This window comes from Triturus cristatus, chromosome 4_1 (assembly GCF_964204655.1).
Source record: "Triturus cristatus chromosome 4_1, aTriCri1.1, whole genome shotgun sequence".
Taxonomy (NCBI): domain Eukaryota; kingdom Metazoa; phylum Chordata; class Amphibia; order Caudata; family Salamandridae; genus Triturus; species Triturus cristatus.
Window position 1 is genome coordinate 1,150,332,180 of NC_140585.1, and position 15,016 is coordinate 1,150,347,195.

Consider the following 15,016-nt stretch of genomic DNA (forward strand, 5'->3'; position numbering starts at 1 on the left):
TGACCCCAGGTTCCTACAATCACAGAAACTAATAAGCACATAATTCACTTTCTTTGGTGGTGGATTACTTAAACTGGTTGAGCCTGAGCACTGTCATCATTGCATTTTTTGTATCCTCATCATCATCACTACCAACTTGCAACTTCTCCTACTGCCAAGTAGGTTGTGGTAGTGGAGAGCGCGGAGGCAGTGGCGCAGTGGTTGCTCATTGCTGGAATCAGGGCTGTGAAAAAGTAGGAGGGCTGGATAGCTGTAACATAGGTGGAAGCGGTGCAGAGGTTGGCAACTGCACAGACATGGGAACCTAGCATAGCAGTTGATAGAAGTCCTGCATCTTCTTTTGTACAGGTCTAATGGTCCTTTAACCAGAAGGATCTCATAATGTTCGCCGTCCCTATAATGAGGTAGAAGGGACAAGCTTGTTGGAGAAATGCAGAGTACAGAATTAATGATGGGAGAACACACATTTAAAACCTAGCATGGGTAGTTTCTGTGCCCGTGAAAGCAAAAACTTAATTTGCTAAATTAATATCCAGTTCATGAGAGCCTAATGCATACTGATATTCCTAGTCATGCTTATCGATGAAGTAGGCTTCTGCCTCTTTTGTCTAGTCTTAAACTTTCTCCATACCTTCCTGGCTAGAACAGGTTTTCTTTAGAATTTGAGCCACTGTTTGTAGAGAGATTCTTATAAGTGTTTGAGGTGGAACTGTAGCCACAATAAGGGTGGCTGAAAAGGCTCACAGTACCAAAGTTAGTGGAAAAGCAGAGTTTAAACAGCTTTTGAGGTTGTGGACAAACGGGGTAAAGAAGTCATCATCTGGAGAAGAACTGACGAACAAGTTACTTACCTTCGGTAACGATGTATCTGTAAGAAACATTAGTTAGTTAGATTCCTCACCTTAGAATATCCCCAGGCGTCAGGCTGGATCCGGAAAGATTTTTGTAGCAATACCCCTTGCGCGTCGCTAGGCGTCGTGCGCCGGAATGAAGTCGGAGTACTTAGACGCCGCCCTCGCGCACTGACGTCAGTTCTTGCACATAGCTTTCCGCGCCAGGGACGCTGAGCCATGCAAGAGACCGACACTGGTGCCAAAAAATCTAGGGCCCTGAAAGGGAGAACCTTAACCCTAGATGTCGGTTCGCAGAACGGGGAGGCTGGGTGGGTCGGTGAGGAATCTAACTAACTAATGTTTCTTACAGATACATCGTTACCGAAGGTAAGTAACTTGTTCATCTGAAAGAAACACGTTAGTTAGATTCCTCACCTTAGAATAGATACCCCAGCAATACCAACCCCGGTGGTGGGTCTGCGAACCAAGATCACACCAGAAAGTCCTGGAGAACCGAACGGCCAAAGTGGCCATCCCTCCGGACTTGGCTGTCCAGGCAGTAATGTCTCGCAAACCTGTGCAGCGAAGCCCACGTCGCCGCCTGACAGATGTCTTGCAAGGGGACTCCCCGCCCCAGTGCAGTCGTGGCCGCTGTGGCCCGAGTAGAATGGGCCCGTAGCCCAACAGGAGGAACCTTTTTCGCCGAAGAATAGCAGGTCTTAATACACAACACGACCCACCGAGAGATCGTCCGCTTGTGTACAGCTTTACCCTTCTTAGCCCCTAAGTATCCAACAAAAAGTTGGTCGTCCACCCGGAACTGTCTTCTGCGGTCCAAATAAAAGGATAGCTCACGTTTTGGGTCCAGACGGTGGAGCCTCTCTTCATCTTTTGAAGGATGCGGAAAGAAGGTGGGCAGCGTGAAAGATTGCCCGATGTGAAAGGGAGTCATGACTTTAGGCAGGAAAGAAGGACAACCTTGTCCGGATGAACTGAAAGGAAGGGAGGCTTAGATGACAAAGCCTGGAGCTCACTCACCCACCTAGCGGAGGTGATTGCTACCAAGAAAGCAGTTTTCAAAGTCAAAAGACGGATGGGACAGTTATGAAGGGGCTCAAAGGGAGCGCACATCAGAAAAGTGAGAACAAGGTTCAAGTCCCACTGAGGCATTACGAAAGGAACAGGAGGGTACATATGAGTAATGCCCTTGAGAAAGCGTGAAACAACAGGGGACTTGAAAAGAGAAGGCTGATCAGGAAGCCGTAGGAAAGCAGAGATAGCAGCAAGAAAACCTTTCAAGGTGCCCAGAGCAGAGCCCTACTGGGCCAAGGAAAGAAGAAAGAGGAAAGAAGAAAGAGGAGAACCTCAGAAAGAGGGGCGGAAAGGGGATCCACAGCCTTTGCTGTGCACCATGCCACAAATTTGTTCCACCGGCAGGCGTATACCGATTTTGTGGAGGGACGCCTGGCTGCCAAAATGACATCACAGACTTCAGGAGGCAAGTCAAATGGCATCAACTGCCGCCGCTCACTCTCCACGCATGTAGGTGGAGGCTGGACAGGTTCGGGTGGAGGACCGTCCCCTGCTGCTGCGACAGAAGATCCTCCTAAAGAGGCAGTCGTATCGGGGGATCGATGGACATACTGAGTAGCTCGGGATACCAGTACCTTCGAGCCCAATCCGGAGCCACCAAGACGACTTGGGCCCGGTCGCGCCTGATCTTCTTCAGCACTCTGGGCAGAAGTGGTATAGGCGGAAAGGCGTATAACAGACCGCAACTCCACTCGCGACGAAAAGCGTCTCCGAGCGAGTGCCGCCTTGGAAACTCCAACGCGCAGAACCGCTGACATTGCGCGTTCTCTTCGGTGGCGAATAGATCTAACCAAGGCTCTCCCCACTGCAGAAAGAGACCTTGCGCCAAGGCCGAGTTCAGACGCCTTTCGTGATCCATCATGCACCGGCGGCTGAGTTCGTCTGCTCTGGCTTTCAGAGAGCCCGCCAGATGTTGAACCACTAGGGTGATGCCCTGGTGTTCCAGCCATGTCCAGAGGCGCAGGGCCTCCTGACAAAGGGTCCACGACCCCACCCCGCCCTGTTTGTTGCAATACCACATGGCGGTGGTGTTGTCTGTGAACACCTGCACGACACTTCCCTGGACAGAGGGAAGGAAGGCTTTCAGTGCAAGTCGGATCGCCCTCAGCTCCAAAAGATTGATATGGAGGCTAGTCTCCGCCGGAGACCAGAGTCCTCTGATCTCCGCCTCTCCCATATGGCCCCCCCCATCCCAGGAGGGACGCATCCGTCACTACCACGTGCTCCGGTTGGAGAAGGGAGAGGGATCTGCCGCTGACCCAATCGCGATTCGTGAGCCACCACTGCAGCTGTTTCGCAGTGCCCTCCGAGATCAAGACGTGGTCGGACAGGTTGCCTCGATGCTGGGCCCGCTGAAACTTCAGGTCCCACTGCAGAGCCCGCATCCGCCATCTGGCGTGAGGTACTAACAGGATGCAGGAGGCCATCCGCCCCAGAAACCGCAGCATCAACCTGACCGAAATCCAGGACAGAGGCCGGAAGATGGGAATCAGGGCTCGAATGTCCAGGACCCGCTGTTCCGGAGGATAGACCCGGAACTACGCCGAATCGAGAACCGCCCCTATGAAAAGGAGCTTCTGGGAGGGACTCAGGTGCGACTTCGGCACATTGATGGAGAACCCCAGCGAATGCAGGAGGTCTGCCGTAGTCTGGAGGTGGGAGACGACGTGCTGGGGCGAGCCCGCCTTCAACAGCCAGTCGTCGAGAAGAATGGAACCCCTGATCTGCGCAGATGAGCTGCGACCACCACCATCACTTTCGTGAACACCCGAGGGGCACTGGTGAGGCCGAAGGGCAGTACGGTGAACTGAAAGTGCTCTTGACCCACCGTGAATCGCGGGTAACGCCGGTGGGCCGGCAGGACGGGGATGTGGAAATAAGCGTCCCGCAAGTCCAACGCTACCCTCCAGTCTCCAGGGTCTAGGGCAGCAAGAACCTGAGCTAAAGTTAGCATCTTTAACCGTTCCTTCCGGAGGAATGCGTTCACGCTTCTGAGATCCAAGATCGGGCGTAGGCCCCCTTTGCCCTTCTTGGGAACCAGAAAGTAGTGGGAATAGCAACCACGACCTACTTCTGGACCAGGAACGCGCTCGACGGCCTCTTTGGCCAAGAGGGCCGAAACCTCCTCCCGGAGAAGATGCAAATGATCCCCCGACATACAGTGGTTCTGCGGTGGCATGGCTGGAGGGGTCGTCTCGAAGGGGAGGGAGTAGCCCCTTCGGACGATTTGCAGCATCCACCTGTCCGAAGTGATGGAGCGCCAGTGGAGCAGGTGATGGCGAACTCTGCCCCCCACTGGCGTTGAATGGGCCTGAAAGCTCGGACTAGGAGGGCTTTGAGGCGGATGCTGCCGGGGTGGATGCGGACTGACCGGCACGTTGTCCTCCAGAACCGCCTCGGCGGAAACCACGTCCGCGACCGCGTGCAGGTTGGTTCTGCGGCTGGGCGGACGTGAGGAGGCGCCCCTTCCTTGGCCACGAAAGGGGCGGAAGTTTGCGGCCGCGGGGCCGAAAGACCCAAGGACTTGGCTGTGGCCCGGGAGTCCTTGAACCGGGCCAGCGCACTGTCCGCCTTCTCGCCAAAAAGGCGAGTGCCATCGAAGGGCATGTCCATGAGGGAGCTTTGGACGTCCCCTGAAAACTACGAGGACCTCAGCCAGGCGTGACGCCGAAGAGCCACCGTGGTGGAAATCGCCCGACCCAGCGAGTCCGTGGTGTCTAGTCCACATCTAATGGCGTGCCGTGCTGCATCTCGCCCGTTAGCAAGTGCTTGGGTGAGTCGCTCCCGGGCCTCCTCCGGGCACAAGGGCAGCACGTCCTCCACCGTATCCCACAGCGAGTGGGAATAACGGTCCAAAAGGCAAGCGGTATTTAAAGACCGCAGTCCCAAACTCAGGGACGAGAACAGTTTCTTGCCAAACTGCTCCAACCTCTTGGATTCCCTATCCGGAGGAGCGGACGGGAAGGAGGATTGGGAGGTTGAGGCCTGGATAACCAGGCTCTCGGGGTGGGGTGGTGGGAGAGGAATGTGGGGTCGCCCGGAGCAGGGCGGTGGCGCCGGGCAACGTTCCTGTCCACAGGAGGGACTTTGGAGGGCTTGGACCACGTGCCCTGGAGAACGTCAATGAGGGCCTCATTACAGTGCAGCAGAGGCTCAGTGGACCTTGCTGTCGGTTGAAGGACCTCGGTGAGGACGTTAGTCCTCACAGCCACAGCAGGCAACTCGAGCCCTAGGGCTTCGGCCGCCTTGCGCAGCACCACAGAAAAGGCTGCACCTTCCTCCGAGGCCACAGTCGGAGGAGAGATGAATCCAGCGTCTGGAGAGGTATCCAAACCGCTGGCGTCCCCCAATTCCTCTGCCCAGTCCTGAGACAAATGGGCCTGTTCGGCCAGAGGGTCCTGAGACCCTTCCCAGTCGCCCTCATCATCCGATTCCTGGTAGACAGGAGGAATGATCGGAGCCGGGCGGTGGATGAAGCGGTCACCCATCGGCGCCGGTAACGGCGTCGGACGGCGCCGTACTGGCGCCGGGTCTGGAATCGGGCTAAACTGAGGCTCGACGCCGTGCGGGGACGGCGTCAGGGGCGGAACCGGTGTCGGCGCCGGCGGAGGAGGCGTCGTGAGGTCGACCGGCGCCGGCAGAGATCCAGGCCTGGATCCCTCGGGGACCTGCGGCGTTGGGGCCGGAGCCCTCGCTGGGGCCGGAGCCGCCGGCACACGAGGTCGCCCAGTCAACCCTGCGGGGCCCGAAGGCGTGCCGGCAGGCGTCGACGGCGGACCCAGATTCCTCATGGCCGTGAGGAAGGCACTGACCTCCGCCAGAGTCGCGTTAGTCCCAGGGACCCTCGGCCGGGTCGCGCGACTGGCGAGGGGAGTCCGAAGAGCGAGGAATGTTTGGAGTGATGGGACTTACCTGAAGATCCCGACGAGCGATGTCGATGGCTGCGGCTCCGCGAACGGTCCTTGGACCTCTTCCTGGACCGGGACCGAGAGCGGAGCCGAGTGCCGAAGCTCGAGCAGCTTACGGGACCGCTCCCGCCTAGCCTTCGACGTCAAGGCCTGACAGTCGGGGCACGACTCCGCGTCATGGTCGGCCCCCAGGCAGTACAGGCACCGGCGATGGTGATCCGTTACCGACATCAGTCGGTGACAGGCGTCACAATGCTTGAATCCAGGCATCCTACCGGCACCAGATGTCGAGTCGAGTAACCAAAAGAGGTCAAAAAGTTAGTCAAAAAGTGACTAGGGGTAAGCTCTTCCCGGATCGGCGCGTACTGGCGCGGAAAAAAGAAGAACTGACGTCAGCGCGCGAGGGCGGCGTCTAAGTACTCCGACGACGTCATTCCGGCGCACGACGCCAACGACGGATGCGGAGCCGCAGACGACGCCTAGTGACGCGCAAGGGGTATTGCTACAAAAATCTTTCCGGATCCAGCCTGACGCCCGGGGATATTCTAAGGTGAGGAATCTAACTAACGTGTTTCTTTCAGATAAGGCAGCTTAGGTCAACACTGATGTTGACAGAAAAGAGTGTGGACCATGAAGCAGTTGGTGGAAGTGGGGGAAGGGACTGTGATTAGTTGGCAGTTAACAGTGATATCATTAACTTAGAAGCAGCCTTACAGGAGGACAGCACTCAGCAGATGAAAAGGCAGCAGTCGATAGCTTTGAAATTAAAGACTTGACAATCCACTTGGCAGCAAACGAAGCCGCTGATGACAATTTTGTAATTTTGATAGATTGGAGATGACAGAAAAGCCTGGAGACTCTGTGTAGGAGAGTAGGGTCTGCTTTCTATGTTCACCCCCACTTTTTGATTTTGCTTTACTGGTTTTCGACTTAGATGTGGCTGTGGGCCTGCTAATCAGACCCACAGCCCTGCTGTTCTCTCTCTAAATTAATACTATGTACTTTAGGTACATAACCCATTTGGATAGGATCACCTTATTGGTCCCTGTACAGTGTAACCTAGGTACCCAGGGCATAGGTGTACCCTAGGCCTACCAGGGGCTGCAGCATGTATTATGCCACCCCTGGCCTGGCCTTCCATTTTGACACAACTGGCTGATCACTCAGCTGGGGCAAGGTCGTGTAATCACCCCTTTTAGGTGTAGTATTCCTATACCTAACTTACATATAGACACATGTGTACCTATCAGTCACTCCTATGGCAGGCCTTAACAATCCTGGAGGCAGAGTGCTTGGTAACATGTGAGATGGTGCTCTAGCATGAGCTGAGCCTGTCTGCAGCTTTCGGAACCAAGTCCTTATAGCTGTTCTATGATATAGCCTACCATATACTCTTAAAGTGCCTTATAATCTTAGACGGTTATGGTAACTATGGTTTGGCTTTATCGAAACATGTCGTGTAAGGTGTCTAACACTGTGGAATAATACCCCCATGCCATTTCTGGACATGAGGATATTATTCCCCCCTTCTAGAGGGAAAGACATGTTAAAATCATACTTCACTGTTAGCCTCTGACCAAAGCCTCAGCATCACAAAATGGATGCTGCTGCCACGACACAAGTCTGACCTCCTGCAGCTGGGAGTGATCCCAGCCAGGGAGGCCTGGACAATAGGTTTCCTGCTTGGGGAGGTGCTAGCACCTCCCCAGACAGCCTTTAGTGTATTGGGGCAGGGTGGGCTGAAAGGAATGAGACATGCCTGGGGCACACAAGGTGTTCCTTGCATAGTCCAGTTCAAACCGGCGCTGGGGCACTCCAGCCCCAGCTCTGGCGTGAAACTGGACAAAGGGAAGTGGGTGTAACCACCCCCTCCCAGGTCCCACCCATAAGGCGTGATCTAGCAGGTATCCCAGCCCCCCAGATTAGTATAAGAGTGGGAGTTGGGCCTCAAGACTTTAGATTATCCTGAACCTGCAAACTTGAACAGAAACTCTGGACCTTCGACATTCGATGAAAGAAGAAGACTGAAGAATCTCCCTTGTGGCCAAGGAGTGGCTACCCTGTGCAAACAGGCACCATCAAGAGACTACCCTTTGCTTTGCCCACGTTCTACGAGGAACCGACTGCAGAGCCTGACCAGAGCCTTGACTTCCAGACTTCTCCGACCCTGATCCACATCCACAGCAGAGCAGAGATCCGTGGAGGCGACGAGCGACGTGGGACCGGCTACCTGAGAAAAGTGGCTAGTAACTTCAAGCGCAGCTTCTGAGGCACCCTCGAAGTCGTGCACCGGGGATTGAGAAGCCCCAACCCCAAGCATCATCTGCACCGAAGATCAGCCCCCCACACTCCACGAGTCCTGCGTGGGGCCCTTCTGCATTCTCCTGCTTGCCGCGTCTGTCCGGGTGCTTGCCCGCCAGCTAGTGTTCTTTGTGACGACGCACCCTGAAATCTTCTGCGCTGGTTTGGCTCCTCCAGACTGGCTCCCGCTTCTCTGCAAAGAAGAAGCACCCCAGACCTTCCTGGTCTGCACCAGAAGCAAGTCCTCCGTTCTTCGTGGGTTCCGCTTGCCAAGGCTTGGTGAGTCCTAGTCCAACTTCGACGCCGCCGACAGCAAGAGCCTTCGTGGGACAGCTCGCCTCCTGGTCCTGGTCGTCCTCGACGCTTCCTGGTCCTCCTGGCTGCAGCGACAAGCTTCACCTTCACCTGCAATCTTCACGACATCGCCTGGTTCCTTCCTGGTTCCACGTGGTCACTGGCTAGTGACCTTGACTCTGTCCCTTCTGCTTGCAGGTCTCCTCTCTTCTTGATCCCAGCCTTGGGATCGACCGGACACTCTTCACTGACTGCCTGTCAGCATCTTTCTTCAGGCATCCACAGGAGTCGACGACGAAAACCGACGCAACTTCACCCCTATGCACCCGCAGCCTGTGGGCTAGGTAACTTGGGTACTCCGGTGCTCATCAGGATAGTGACTATCCTAGTGTCTAGTTTTCCAGTCTCGACTTCCTAGCTACTCCGGAAGTGTCCTAAATCTATCGTTTTCTAAACTGTACTATTGCTAGTGACTTTTACGCATTACGCGTGAGTGTTTCCACTCTGCACACGAATCCCGTGGGCCTCCCACTTCCTAACTAACGCTAGTGTAGTGTAGCCCCAGCGATTCCCTAGGCCTAGGCCTATTCTATTTCCGTGACAGTGGTCCTTATACCACTTACTTAGTATATGGTTTGCGTGGCCCCTAGGGCCTAACTGTATTACTTACCTGTGTGACTTAATGTATGCTTAAATAAGACTGTGTTGTACTTACCTCTAATCTCATAAAGAGTGCTGAGGGTTTTGACTAGAATAAATACACTTTATTTTATATATATATCTGTTGTGGTGTCCTTTCATTTGGTATTCAAGGGATTATATATGGTATCACAGCTGGCTTCACATGCCATTCAGAGTTTAGCCTAAGACTGCTCTTGTCCATGCTACCACTAGGATAGCTGGTCTATAAGGTTGACTTTACAACCAATCACCATAAGGGTATTTGGACTGATATAAGGTGTACACTAGAACTAGTGACATCATACATCAGGCCAACTTCTCACACTCTGCTCACCTGGAAAACTTCTTGTGTGTGTTTTCAAGCAGGCTCAACGTGTCAAAGTACCATGTGGAGGACAAGAAGTCTACATCTCAGCGACAGGATTAGGAAAGCAACCTAGTCACCCTTGATCAAGCCTCAGAGGAAGATCTCTTAGGTGCTGACAAAGTCCAGTTCACACAGGATTCCAAGCCCTATTTGGACTCTACTTCTAGCTCTATGTGTTTAATGATTTAGCCACAAAGTGTGGCAAATGTCAATATTTGTAAAACTGTAATCTAGGTGGAGGCCATAAACACATTAAACACAGATAATGAAAAAAATATCTTTCTTTCCATAAAAATTCAGACTCTGAAGAGGATTTTGTTCAGGAATCCAGTCAGACATCAGCAGGGAGATATTCCTGGGTTTAAACAAAAAGGGAAAAAGGGTGGTTGCACCTTCATTCTCTCCAAAGTAGAGGTTGAATTTCCTCCCAGGAGGAACACAGGGTGAAAAATGCTTCAAAGGTTCTGAAAGCAAGGTTCAAAGGATTCTCACTTTACATGCAACAGATGTTCCGCTCTGTGGAGCCTCTAAGGTGAGTTAAGCTATTTGGCTCTTCGTTGGTCAGGGTATTGGTCAAATATTAACGGTGAAAGACTGCACATTAAGGAAAGCACAGCAATGATTAAACAGGTAGTAACATGGATTTTGAGCCTTGTGACAGTGAACAATTAAAGAATGCGTCTATGAATGGTCCACCGCAGAAGAAGTTTTTTTTCCCTAGATCCTATAAAGGAACCTGAAGGGGGCAGATGTATGCCAATAGCCGGCAAGGTTCATATTTCCACATGCTTACTGTAACAAAACACAAAAAACTCCTATGATTGGAATAAATGACAAACACTGTTGATTCAAGATCATACCGTTTATTCTTCCGGACAACTTTCTACAAATGTTAGGCTAGTCAGTCTTTCCTCAGAATTGGAATCTTCTCTTACAGGTATCTACGCAACTACCTGTTGATAGCCTGCTCGTACAGGAAAAAGCTGCAAAATTTTCAAATGACAGTCTCGATGCAGTAAAGCCTAAACATAGGTATCACAATCTAATCAATAGCGTCTGCAGTGCACATAGTTCAAAATCTGTAGCGCTAATATTCATGAACACAAGACAGCTTGGGGGTCAGACAGTGTCACTTATGTACTGAATCATCATGTGGTTGCAGTCAGTCAATGCCAATGCAACACCTGGAACTTACATTGCAACACGAGAGGCTAAGACAGCATATAATACAATTTACAAAAGCACTACGAAATTAGTTACTTACCTGTAACTCCTGTTCTCCAACATTGATATATTTGATATAATAACATGCTTGTATCATTCTCCATCGTCAAGGTACCGGGGATTCCTAGCATGACGACAGGGAATGATTTTGGCAGGTGATTATATAAAAGATCAAATGTTGGCGAAGTGCAGACTACAGAATTAATGATGTGAGAACCCACATTTCGAACCCAATATTTTTGCATCCCACACAAGGCAAGGACTAGAAGATATAAAGGCAAGCAGTACTAACCTTAAAAGAATACTCTAGTTTGACAAGGAAAGGGAAGTTAACAGCTTGCAGGATCCGCTTCTCATTCAGAGTGTGCTCTATCTGCTTCAATTTCACAACCTGAGAAATTGATGAAGAATTGATTTGTTAGGATTGGGTGAGCGCACTGCAGCCATTTACAAAGCAAAGCATGATGCCAGTATGTTAAGGAGATTCTGAAAAGCTAGCCATAAAGATATGGACAGTAATGAACCATGTTCTAAAGTATACATTTCAAAAGATGCCAAGTGATGACATCCCCATACCACCCAAAGAGAACAACGAGGGTCTAGGGAATATTTTCTATAACAACTCTTTATGGGATGAAGATTAGTTTAGCAAATCAAGAATTGAACGTCAAACTACATAATGCTTACCTGCATTCTAAGCCTTACCCAGATACATGAAAGTGGGAGGCGATAGCACTGTAATAAGAAAGCAAGGGCCAGATGTACAACTGATTTTTGCGGTCACAAATGGGAGATCAGCCCGTTTGCGACCGCAAAATAGGGTCCTGGCATGTACAAACGCTATTTTGGGAGTCACTGACTCGCAAAACAGCACTTGCGACTCTCGCTATTAGGAATGGGCATCCCTTCCTAATAGCGAGTCTCAATGCAATGTGCTATTGTTTTGCAGCCGCAAAACACTTGCAGTTTACCAACTACTTCAAGTAGGTGGTAATCCACCCGCCCGCAAACACGAAGGGGTCCCTAGGGGACCCCTTTGTGTTTGCCAAAATGTTTTTTAAGACCAGGCAGTGGTCCCAGGGACCACTGCCTGCCCTTAAAAAATGAAACTGAAAAGTATAATTTTTCTTTTTTACATGCATCCCATTTTCCGTTAAGGAAAGCGGGCTGCATTTAAAAAAGAAAAAAAAACTGCTTTATTTAAAAAGCAGTCACAGAAATGGTGGTCTGCTGACCACAGCAGGCTACCATCCTTGGGAGTGCTAGCCATTCCCAATGGGGTTGCAAATTGCGCTTGCCTCATGAATATTATGGAGGCATGAAATTTGGGACCCCATTGGGAATCGCAAACAGTGTCTGAGACACTGTTGTACATTCACTTTTGCGAGTCGCAAATTGCGAGTCGCAATTCGATGCAATTTGCGACTCGCAACAGTGAATGGTCATACATCTGGCCCCAAATCTGTATTTCCAAACACTTACTCTGTCACATGCTTCTGAAATTAAATGTTTTAATCAATGTGGCTGGTGTAAGCAAAGAACGTCTACTTGAGACTGCCCCTCTAAAGTGCTCCAGTACCGCACGACCCCTGAGACAGTAATTTCTGGATTTTATTTTAATGCTCTCATGTATTTGTAAATACGATTTCTGAAAAATATTTAGAATACTTCACCCAACAGGGTACAAAGGTGGCTCACTCATGAATCTGTAGAGTACAAGATGCAAAACCATTGCTATGAGAGATCATTTTACTTTGCAGCAGAAATTGCTATAGAGCCACATTGTACAAAACAGCAAGAAGCATTTATGGTGAAGGTGGGTTTAAGGTGGAAGCAGAGCAAAAGGAGGAATGGTTACTTACCTGTATAACTAGTTCTCTTAGAGGGTAATATTTCTTTAAGTCATAAGCACTGAACTGTCCTGCACATGTGGGGCAGCCCAGGGCAATATATGCACCACACATCTTTTTAGAGCCCTCCAACAGCATCCCATCATACTCCGCCAGTAAGCTGGGTATGTTCCCGGTGACAAGATGCTGGAGAGCTGAGCTTGGCCTTTTATGCTCTTTTCTCTTAAGAACCCCTCCCAAACTTCTGAAATTCACCTATGCTCCAAGTCTTTTGATGTAGAGTCTATAGTTTTTCTGTTTCTTGACAAAACTTTGTTAGCGCTTCACAAAATGTCTTCCCTGTTTGAGAAATGTTCCTCCTGCAGGAAAAAAAAAAAAATCAAGAACAAACCCTCACATTGTCTGCTTCACCAATTCTCATCCAAAACACGAAAATGGACAGGACAGGGACACTATTCAGCTTAATGATCTGCAGAAGTATCGATGGAGGCATCACAAATCTGCATTAGGAAAGCCTGAGGGGCATGGAAAGAGGGCTCCCTTCCTCTACCACAGCTCACTCCACCGTTTACAGGCACTCCTTGAGAAGGAGAAACGAGGAAAGGCCTGGACATGGAAAAAATAGGAACAACACGTCAAAGTCAATGTCCATAACATCAAGGGTAGGCACCATTGCCATGTGCTCTCTTTGGGAGGCTGGTTCATCATTGAAGGCAGCAAGTCTATATTAAAGACTGCAATTAAATCTAAACTACATTCAGGATCTAGGGATACAACAACAAGCAGGCCCCTCCGCATTTCTGGGGAATGAGTAATCAAAATCAAGAAAAGGAGAGTACCAAAAACACCAGATTCAGACTATTCAACCTTAATGACATAAGTTAGTATTAGACACATCAATAGCTATGGTTAATGATTGCAGCTGAAGCTTTGGAAACTTTAAACATGTCTATGCCTCTGATATCATATCCTCCAAAATGAAGTTGGTGAATGGACACATCAATTCACATTGAATGATCATATCTTACTAAGGTAAGCAATTGTTTAGCATATATTTCTGAGCAGCAGCTATGGAACCCTTTTTTTCCCTAGAGCCCTAATTCACCTACAGTCCCTGCCTTATGGTACTGCGCTGGATTGACAGGACTGCATGAATGATGTTGGGCTGCTGTGGTAATTGGGGTTACAATGAACTGTGAAAATGTAGGAGCTATGCCTGCTACGTGGCACTTTTTTTTTCTTTTGGAAAAGGGTTTACATTCAATACCATTGCTGGGGTAATTGCAAGTCTTTGCTCCTCCTCCAAAATATAATTGAAAAAAGCAGGTTCATTTGACAACTTCTTAGGTTGCTATTTAAAACTACAGCAAAAGCATTATTTCTCAAGGAGGTCATATGAACGTCAAGGCTCTAGATGGTCTTTGCCTCTAATGTATTAAACACTCCAATACTGTCTGGAGGAGAATTGACCTGCAGCAGTGTTTGTCCTTTCTGGGGAACTAGGCAGCGCTTATTTTTACTTTGTGTATACCATCCTCTTTCTCTTTGACTTCTGCATTTTCATCGTCTTACAGCTCTCCCATAACTGTGACTGCTAGAGAAATACAGTTGGAGGTTGCTGAATTAGGGGGTGAGGGAGTGTCTTGCTTCACCTTTCAGATAATACAGAGTTCTACAAATCTCCCACACAGTGGCCCAAACACGGTGAAACAGGAGACATAAAACACACCACCACCTAAAAAAGGGGTTTTAATTTACAAAATGCCAAGGCTCTCTTATTAGAATAAGGCTTGGGGTTTTATTTATGCAATGCTCTCTAACAGAAAGGCTTTCCCAGATGCCAAATGAACCACATTCAATTGTATATAGAGAAATATATTTATATGCAAGCAATAACACACTTGCTAAATGCAACTGTTAAATGCATGGATAATAATATGAAGTACAAGCAGCAAATAATATGAGATAAAACCCAAGCCACTATTACAGGACGTCCTGCAAGAGATCAGAAAAATATCTATAAATACAAATGATTACTTTGGATGTACACCTCAACTCACTCACACAGAAAACACCCCAAAAGATCAAAGCCACTGGCCACACATCACAATGGCAATAATCAAAACTCAACACTTCACCTGGTGCAAACACTGCATCCTAGCCCACTCCAGACCGCGGGATTTAACAGCCGGGAATAAGAGCCTCAGCAACCAGGGTTCCGCTGTACCGAAGTAGACGCGTCTGTCCCCAATCGGATTCCAAAATCCCGGTTTCTAAGTCAACAACTCACAGCTTTATAATCTCAAAACACACTAGAAGGTTTGAGAGTCTTTTCCTCTGCACCAAGGAAACTTACTGGAACTGGCCAGTTTCCAGGCAAGCATTCTATGGCAAGAAGGAGTTCCCACGTTCCCTCTACATTCTCACATGTTCCAGCCTTTATCTTGACAAAGTTAACGAAAGCCT

The 15,016-nt window shown here is 49.6% G+C and overlaps 1 protein-coding gene across 4 annotated transcripts in view; it reads right to left on the reverse strand.

Moving 5' to 3' along the window:
* PRKACA (protein kinase cAMP-activated catalytic subunit alpha) overlaps positions 1-15,016 on the reverse strand; it is a 902,215-nt gene that overhangs the window by 243,974 nt on the left and 643,225 nt on the right. For all 4 annotated transcript variants that reach the window (XM_085654293.1, XM_085654294.1, XM_085654292.1 and 1 more), the window contains one exon: positions 10,993-11,091. In XM_085654293.1, the coding sequence (XP_085510419.1) occupies positions 10,993-11,091 (99 nt within the window). The remainder of the gene's footprint in view (positions 1-10,992; positions 11,092-15,016) is intronic.